The sequence below is a fragment of the Lolium perenne genome, chromosome 2 (assembly GCF_019359855.2).
Source record: "Lolium perenne isolate Kyuss_39 chromosome 2, Kyuss_2.0, whole genome shotgun sequence".
NCBI lineage: Eukaryota > Viridiplantae > Streptophyta > Magnoliopsida > Poales > Poaceae > Lolium > Lolium perenne.
Window position 1 is genome coordinate 310,248,134 of NC_067245.2, and position 9,707 is coordinate 310,257,840.

General features: G+C 42.3%; 1 protein-coding gene across 1 annotated transcript; it reads left to right on the forward strand.

Moving 5' to 3' along the window:
• The first annotated feature begins 2,889 nt into the window (after window positions 1–2,889).
• Window positions 2,890–7,249, forward strand: LOC127336860 (protein TIFY 3). The gene is made up of 5 exons (XM_051363728.2): window positions 2,890–3,113; window positions 5,410–5,512; window positions 5,604–5,811; window positions 5,915–5,972; window positions 6,859–7,249. Exons 1-5 carry the CDS (start codon window positions 2,986–2,988, stop codon window positions 6,950–6,952), a joined length of 591 nt encoding a protein of 196 aa, XP_051219688.1. The 5' UTR covers window positions 2,890–2,985; the 3' UTR covers window positions 6,953–7,249.
• The last annotated feature ends 2,458 nt before the right edge of the window (window positions 7,250–9,707 follow it).

Genomic DNA, 9,707 nt, shown 5'->3' on the forward strand with positions numbered 1-9,707 from the left:
GTAGGTCTTCTTCCTTTCCACTACATTGCTTGGATTGCAGTTCGTCTTGCAATTCATTTATTGTGCTGAGGTCTCCCCATGTAATGTCGATCCAGAATACTATTTATGAAATCATGTAGTCGTACTGTAAATGCACATGCCTTCATATGTGATTCTGAAATTATTATTCTGTTATTTCTTACTAGGTCTGAATTAGCAAAATAACCCCTTTTTAGATGATGGAAGAGATTCCTACCACCCACCTCCCAAACTCTATGCCTATCGACACTCATATAAAAGAAACAGAGGTTTGTCCACTCCAAACTTTGTTTTGTAGTTCGCCTAAATAAGTGGTTTAATTTAGAAGTGGACCGAGCACTAAGTATGGCACATGTGATTGTCAATTTATCATGGCAGTTTTCTCTGATTATACTTATTTTTGTTGGCCAATGGCTATCTACCTAAAACAATATGGCCATGTTGTTTCTACCAAAATAATTTTAACTTCCTGCTGTAATAATATAGTCATGTTGTTTTTCTTCTTTTTAATTCTACATGCATGTTTCCTTCTGAAACGATTACTGATAGTGGTCACAATTGCAATTATGTGCTGCAGGACATATACATTTGGGTTAATATTATATAGGTAATAGAAACTTAAACTTGACACAGGGAAAATTTTATATAATCTTCCACACTGCTACTGTTCAGAGTATTTTCATATTTGGAGTGCGTTTACATATCAGTTAATCAATTCTAGCAAAGGTATGTTATGGTACATTCATTTGCCAGTACATTTTGGAACTCCCACTATATTCCCATGAATTAAGAGGACCCTAGCCCATATGTGATCATTTTTTTGTGAGGGCACTACTTATGCACGTTATAGCTTTTACCCAACACAGTTAGTACCATTCCCGTAAAAAAACATATTTAGTGCCATTAGCTTTTTGATGATAGCTCTAGACTCTCAAGGAATCTATCTAGCCATCCAGGTCTCACGAAATAATCCATCCAAGTGTTTTCCATTTCCTGCAGGAGTCATGCAATACTTGAAGCTATATTGTTGTATAGTTAGTTCATGTTATTACGGAAAATTAAGCAAGCTATAGATGTCCAAGATACCTTACCTTTGCAAAGTATATCTCAGATAAATGAAGTCAATATATTTTTTATGATACCTATTACTGATTAGTTAATCTCATGAACATACTTCTTCTTTGTTAGGTGACGATTTTGTAAGGAAATAGGTAACTCATGTTAACCAGTGATTAGAGTTTTTCATGGCCTCAAGGCAGAGGTAAGATTATCCGCCGAGTGCCTTTTCTACCAAATAATGTAATGGTAAACATTATCAACTCAATGCAATCACAAGGTACTCCGAATAGGAATTTCAAAATTGTTAGTCTCATATATTGTGTGATGATACAAATACTTCTTTTGCATTACACCTGTGTTGTGTCAGTAAAATTAGTTTTAGGCTCAACGTGTTGTAAATCCATTCAGATTAAACCCCTGTTGATATTGAAATTTTGCATTCGATTCTCAAAAATATCTATGTGATATGATTTCATCAGTATTTTGATGTGATTTGTTATCTTGAATTATGTATGTTCTTTTTTCTGTTCGTGTTATTATCATCTTGATATTGCTTGCAATTGTTATCTTGGCCAGCAATTAGTTCAACTATTTTTACCAGGTCTTACATGTTCGCATTGTACTATACAGTCTTATTTCTACTGATTCACTACTCCTTTGTATGTATGATTCTTTGCTGATATTTAGCACTCTGATGCAATCACCCCGTTAAACTAAATTTGCTTGATAAATTTATGTTAGCGAAATACCTACTATATGATCAGTTGGCCTTTTTCTCTCTCCAAATTGACACTTTGTAGTGTAGACTGTCGTAATATTATATTTCGTTCTGCCCTTGGCTTCTACTATTAATAGTGTCATCCTATTCAACGTGGTGTAATATCCATAAGAATGCATTTGTCTTCACACTGCACTAACTAAAAAAGTTTTGCTACTGAATGCGCTTTTATGACTGGTGTTCTTAGGGACTTTTGATGCTTCGAGATGTTCCACTCGCTTCTAAGATTGTCGTTCTTGGGGACTATTGATTCTTTGAGATCTTCACTTGCTTCTATGACTGTTGTTCTTGGGGACATTTTATGCTTTGAGGTCTTCCACTCAACACGTCTAGAATTCTGATGACTCACAAGCATATGAGTATAATTTTACGTTGTATAATGGCTTGGCATTTCGAGAACAAACTATTTACTGCAACATTTGCTCACGGAAAATATCTCCATGACAGGCTGCCAGGTGCTATCAGTCCACCTGCAAGAATTGATTAACATAATAGGCATAGAGCTCTCCCGGTGGACACCAGCCTATGGTTCAGTCACAACAAAAGTTTCCCAGATGGTGCACCTGACGATAAAAGGAATGCACTGCAACCTAAACACTCCAGCAGTGGTTGAATATATGCGAAGACCATTTTCTTTGGAAATGCGCATCTCTCCGAAAGAAATGACAGCTCCAGAAGTCCTGGAAATACAATGGTTTCGTATGAAATGTTCAGCCTGGTGTGCATATATCGAGTCACACAATACCAGCAACGCTTCAAATCAATGTGATGATGCCCTATGCTGTTTTAAGGGGTTAGAAATATTTGTAGATACATATGTAATAAATGTCGCAGTTTGTTTTAGTTCTTTATCTCTTTGCTTTTTCATTAACAATTACTACCAATCAGTCACCATATTGCGCGGCGTGCCGCCGCGCCTCTCATTGCTAGTAAAGATATATAAGGCTCTATTTTATTAGCTCGTCACGAGATCCACATGCGCAATTCGCTGTAGACGTACCCACTCCTCCTTCGCTCTCCCGCTTTATCTCGAACCCCTCCCGTTTCTTCCAGTTTTATTTTCAAGTCCCTTTCCCCGCTCCAACGAGACAGAGAGAGAGAGAGGAGCAGTTGGTTGAGACCAGAGGGAGATGGATCTGCTGGAGAGGAGCACTATTAAGGCGGAGGAAGGGGAGAGGAAGGAGGAGCAGCAGCAGCAACAGGAGAAGGAGGCCCAGCAAGGACTCACAAGGCCCCCCCTCGCCAACGGCAGCAGCAGGTAGCCTTCTATTCCCTTCTCGCTCCAAGAAACCATGGAAGATCCTTTGAGGATTCTGCGTTTATCGGTGTGATTTTGCCGGATTATCTCTGTGTATGGTGGTGTTCTTGTTTTCTTTCTCGCTTTCTCTGTTCTTGTTGACGCGCTTTCACGCTTGGCACCTCGAGGTTCGGTGCTATCGTGGAACAGCCCTTGCTGCAGCGCCGGAGAACCGAAATTGGCGCGGTGGCGTGGGATGGTGCGGGGAGTGCGGGTTCAGGAATGCGTGTTCTTGTGTCATTGCTGTTGATCCTCCCTCCCAACTTTAGTCTCCTGTTCTTGGAGAAAATAACCTTTTACTCCACTTGCTGGCCTGCCTTGACTATGTTAAAATTATGGCGCAACTTAAAAGGCACGTGTTCTTATCCGGATGCTGGGAGGACGTCTGGTTTGCCGGAAAATCTGGCGTTGCCTGTCCCTGTCCTTCATGGTTGATTTAGTTTTAAGAAAAACAAATTCTTTTGTTGCTCTTGGTGATAAACATTTCGACCATTTTTCTCTTATAAGTTTACTAAGTAAGCTTATGGCTGTAGAAGAATTTTTCTTATGACGGGCACAGATCTTTTTGACTGAATGAAAGAACTGTTTTTTGCCCGGAAGACGGGCACAGATCCAAGCGGCACTTTCCCCCGTCACCGATTCAGTTTCTTCTTGTTCTACCATTTCTCGTATGAAAAGTTTTTGGTTGTTCAACTGGTTAGTTAGATTCGTAGTTGAGGGAACTCTTTTAAGTCACATTGTTCTTTGTGATATACACCTCGGGCCACCCTTTTTTGAGGAACATGAGAGAAGGCGTAGATCTGATTAAAGTTGAGGTCAGCGACCATATAACTTTCATAAACATGCGGCATATGAAGGGAATATTTGCAAAAACGAACCAAAAAACAGGCAGCCTTCCCCACATGTTTACTTCAGGCCCAGTTGTGAAGCTGGGGACCAACGACTTAGGGCCTATTTGGTTCCCAGGGCCAGTAGTCTTTCACCACCTAGTCACAAAACTAGTCCTTCATCGGAAATCTCCTGCATGTTAAAACACCCCTTTTGCCAATCCTCCTGTGTTGCAAGCGTGCCAATGGGACAGTTTCCAAATTCTAGATATTTGTTCCACGCTTTTCGGCATATTTGTCGGCTGCAGTGCTGTGAATTACTCAGAGATTCACCATGTCTATGCCACACTAATTTGATTAGTCCAGAGCATCATAGAATGTTTTCTTGTATGGTTTGTCTATTGTTTATCTGCCATTGGTTTACACTCAATTAATTGGTTATGCGCTACGCTGCTCTAAAACGTATTGTTCTGTATCTATGAGTTCAAATTGTCAATGACACTAAAATAGTGTCAGTCTGAATTGATGTTCCGCAATTGCCTGAATATGTAGGTCTAATATATGCAGGAATTTGGATATGTTATTACTTATTTTTAGATAACGCTTGGAAAAAAATGAAATCCACTCCGTATAATTTGCTAGGCCCAGTTGAGTAGGATGAAACAAAAGTTATGTGGGTCCGTCAACCTTGGACAACCTTTGAACTAGTCAGACAAGTAATTGGACAGTAGGCAGCACATTCCCGTCCACCACGTCTTGAATTCTTCAGAGTTCAGAGTGGACCACAATTCCAATCATAGTCTGCTGTTGTTTCATCACACATCATGCAGGTTAGCCTCAGAATGGCCAATTCTGGATTACTTCAAAAAATTCTACCTAATTAGAGTTTGGTTAGTTTTTAGAATTTGCTCATTTTGTTAGTCTGAACCTTAATTGGTTTTGAACTTCAAAGTTTGTAAATAGTTACTGTAACTCGTTAATTATATCTAGAATTTGTTTAAGTTTTTCTGTGACTTTGGTTAGTCTTTATGTGCCATAGTTGCACCCAAGTTTTCAGTACATAAGGATCCATTGAATATAGTATAAACAATTACTTCTAGAAATAGATGCCTCCTTGCAGATGTAATGCATAATAATGTTGTTTCCACATTTGATCTTTGCCATTAATTCACTACAACTAAAAAGATGGCAATATGGCATTGGGGGTTAGTATATTATATATTAACCAAACATTCTGTGTCAGTGTTAGCTAACTTGGCCTCAAATTTTCACATTGTCCGTTTCCCTTTACTGCCATTTATTTCTGTCTATACAACTTGCCGAGCGCAATGTGGGATGTGCCTGCTAAATTTGCACTACATTCATGAAGTTATGTGATTTAATTTACTTTTCTATTGCCTATTCTTACTACTTCTGCTTTTGATTATTAGGCCTGGAATGTTCCCAATGTCGAGCCCCCCTGCTAATCCTACGCAGCTTACCATTTTTTATGGTGGATCAGTATGTGTGTTTGACTCAGTGACTCCGGAGAAGGTAGTATTTAGACTTGCTAGATATATCATGCTCTTGGGCTAATTGTTCAAACTGTATGCTAACGTGCTACCTGTGTCATTGGCATCAACAGGCTCAAGCCATCATGCTCATTGCAGCAGCAGCTGCTGCCGCTACAAAGAGCAACGGCACTAATGCTGTTAAGCCTCTAGCAATGCCTCTGACCAATGCTGCAGTCTCTCCTGTGCTTACACGGTCACCCTCACTGCAGAGCACTTCTGTAGCAACTGGACAACTTCAGGCTCTTGCAGATCCTAGCTCGATTTGCAAGCTTCAGGCTGGTAAAGCCACTAAATCTTATTATGAAGTTCAGAAGTGGGATATTTTAATCCTTCTTGATGTCATCTGATATCTTACGTAAAAACAAATTTACCCACTTTGCAGATCTCCCCATTGCCAGGAGGCACTCCCTTGCGCGCTTCCTGGAGAAACGTCGTGACAGGTCAGCATGAATGCAAAGCTGAAGTAGCACTATGTTTATCTAGAGCGTATTATTAGTATTATCCCTCCTTACGTTTGTAGGTTTATGTTTCCACATGTTGTTTATGGTGTACCAGATCATTCAGAAATGCATTTGGATGAGGCCAAGTCGTGAAAAGTTGAAAACTAAGTCGTTTACTACTACCCCCTTCATTATCATGTAAAATTAATCAATTTAACCTTCTAGCTCTATCTGGATAATTGTTTTATTTGCAACATGAGTGTTCCAGCATGAGAAATTTGATATGCATGATTTCCAGTCAAGCGCTCCATGATCATGTGATAAAAAGATCTGCATGATTTGTTGAAAATTGACTTGCAAGGTACCAAACATTTTCTTTAGTTTTAGTTAAAAAAAACTAATGATCTATGTAAGATGTGTTTATGGTTGTATCACCACAGACCATTGTTCCTTAATATTTAACACAGGAACTAGTAGCCTTGAAGCATATGATTATTACTGTATTTTGACATGAGTTATGGGATAAAATTAATAGGTTCTCTTCGTCTTTTGATGTCGCATGTTTTTTTTTTGTCTTTGTGTTGAAGTGAAATCTGCGTTTAACCACCCTTCAGCATGTGTAAGGAGAATACCTTTAGTTAAATTTTGTATCATCCGTTATTTCTTTGTACAATTATTCCCTTTAAGCTAGCTTTCTGTACAAGGTTGATGACTGGCTAAAGATAGCATCTCTGCATGTTGTATGTAAAAGAAACAGAAGATACGACTTGTCAATCTCAGCAAGTCTTATTATCTGTTCTCGACTGTCTTACATTTATAGTTGTAACCAGTTTGAGTTATCCTTTCATCTGTTGGCTTCAACTGATCAAAAGATCCTTCGATGCAGGGTCGTGAGCAAAGCTCCTTACAGCGCCGTGAAACCATCCGAGGGCATGGGAGCGTCTGGGATTGAGATGGCCGCGGAGGGCATGGCCCAGTAACCCAAACACAGCCCCCCCGACGTTCAGAAGGGAAGGGTGTGTTAGCTGATGTGATGTCACACCTTAGAATCGTCGTCGTAATAATAATCCGTCCAGAACCTTCATTGCCATTGTTGTTCTGTTCTCATGTGCCGTTAGTTTTTTACTCTGCCATGAACTCGTCTACTCCACCGAACCGAACTGCTATGATATACTATGTCACTGTAATGTGTATCTGCCTGACTGCTACATTTGATATTGTAGTCAATGATACCATCCGTGTCGTCCCAGTTTCAAATGTCTATGTTGGCTTGGAAATGTGGTTGGTTGTTCTGTTTCAAATGTTTCTGTTGGCTTGGAAATGTGGTTGGTTTTTCTGTTTCAAATGTTTCTGTTGGCTGGGAAATGTGGTCTGTTTTTTTTTCTGTTTGAAATAGGAGCTGACGATGTTGGTTTTCAGTATTATCTGAAGATATGGTTCCACTTCTGCTGGACCAACGCAACGGCGGTGGGGAGGTGTGTGCCGTCGATGAAGTAGCCGGGAGTGAACCTGGCACCCTTCTCCTCGAGTGGCGTGGTGACCTTCTCGAGGCCCGCATCCTCACATAGTTGACGGTAGCAAACCCCGGCACTCGGGCACTGCATCCTCGATGTTGTCGTCCACGTCCATCTTCACCACCGGCAAGCTAGAGGTGGAGGCAGATGTGTTGTTGCTGGAGGCAGCAGCGTCAGACCGTACTTGGTGTAACGGTAGGAGCCACGGAAGTGCGCCAGGTCGGAGCGGATCTTCTTCTGCTTGCCGTTGTCATCGCAGATGGCATTGTCCGTTTGACAACCTCCTTGACATCATGGCGATGTGAATCTGTCGAGGGCGCGAAACTAGAATTTGCGTGACCAGTGCAGCAGAAGGGGAGGGGAACCGGTGGAAGAGTACGAGGGTTTCAACCCCCATCGGTCGCTCCGGCTTGGATATATACCAGATGATGACGGTTGAAACTAGGACCCTAGATAATTTTTACGTGTCAGACCACCGATACGGTGTGCTCAAAAAACACCTCAAAATTGCATACCAGCCTAATTTTGCGGGCCGATATGTGCTGCTCTAACTCAACGAAGAAATGCAAGGGCACAAACATCTTAATAATCCTCTTAATGAATGATTACAGGGGGCGCGTGTGCAGGTACCACAAAGAATGACGTTACATCGAAACGAGAAATTTTAACTACTAGTGCTACTGCCAAGCACTCAAATCAACTGCTACTCGGACGCTGGATCGCTGGATCGCTCAGGTTTGGCCGCCGCCGCTTGTTGCACTTAGACGGGCCGGTTGCCGGCCGGAGGATGCCCTCCAGGTCGACAAAGCCAACCATGATGGCATCCAAGAAGAGCTTCCGGCAGGCAGGCGGCTTTCCAGGCGCCGGCGGGCAGGTTGGTGTGCCGCCGAGGCAGCAGATCATGGCGTCCTTGGGGGTACGGCAGCAAGTAGTGGTCGCCTTCGTCGTCCGCTGTTGGTACTCGTTGGGAGGCGAGGAGGCAGGGTGGCTAGGACGGCGGTAGAACTCCGGTGACTCCGCCATGACGGGTGCAGAGGAGGAGGAGGGAGACAGAGGCGAGTTTGGTTTGCGCTAGGGAGACAGGGTGTAGCGTATTTGTAGGAGAGAGACAGGTGTGCTGTGCGTTTAGAGGAAACAGAGAAAATTTCGGGTGGCTTTCCTTTTTGCCCAGTGCAGTCCAGCCAGGTCAACGGGAGGTCCGACCATGATCTTGGGGCGAACCAAATTTGAAGTTCCTGGATCATGGATGCATGCCCTACGGGGTATGGCCACGGGCCCAAATGGAGTTCATTTGGTTGCCCGTGTAAACTTAGATGCTTAGTTGATTGGCTGCCTATAGTTTCCGTTTCTGGATAAGTGTTGTTTGTTTGTCGCCAAACTTACCATGGAGACACCCACAATAAGATGTGTTCATCACTTTCGAAAATGGTGAGTTTACGATAGCACAATCATGGACTTTCAGAGCAGCAACATAACTAAAGCAGGCGCTAACAGGCACAAATAAGAACTAACATGGTACTTAAGTTTAGGATCAGATGCAATGGTGCATCCCATGTAACCTGACTAGTACTAATTACCATAGTTTAAAATAGCCAGCTATTGGCGGGCTATCATGGTGCGGTTAACTAGACCGCTAAAAGGTGTCAAAGTCCTTAAATAGGGCTATAGCCGGGCTATAGCTGTTTTGGGAGGCCGCGGCTATATCATGTAGCCAGCTATTTTAAACAATGCTAATTACTAGGCACACTCCATTGACATGCGCTGCCGGTGATCACCACTCCACTCCTTTTCCGCATGGTGCGGTTAACTAGACCGCTAAAAGGTGTCAAAGTCCTTAAATAACCGGCTATAGCCAGGCTATAGCCGGGCTATAGCTGTTTTGGGAGGCCGCGGCTATATCATGTAGCCAGCTATTTTAAACATTGCTAATTACTAGGCACACTCCATTGACATGCGTTGCCGATGATCACCACTCCACGCTATGTTCGCATGCATTCATGCATATTAAATGTCAGTGACCTAATCTACATATAAGCCTACATATTTACGTTTCAATGGACTACCGGAAGTTCTAATCGACGAGTCAGAGAAACATAGCACGGATCTATGAAACCCCTAAAAGCCCCTAACCACCCAAATCAAAAAGGGGTTTTGAGTACTTACAACAGGGTGAGGAGCCTGATGGGGAGGGTTGCCACTATTGCGGGTGTCACTGACGATG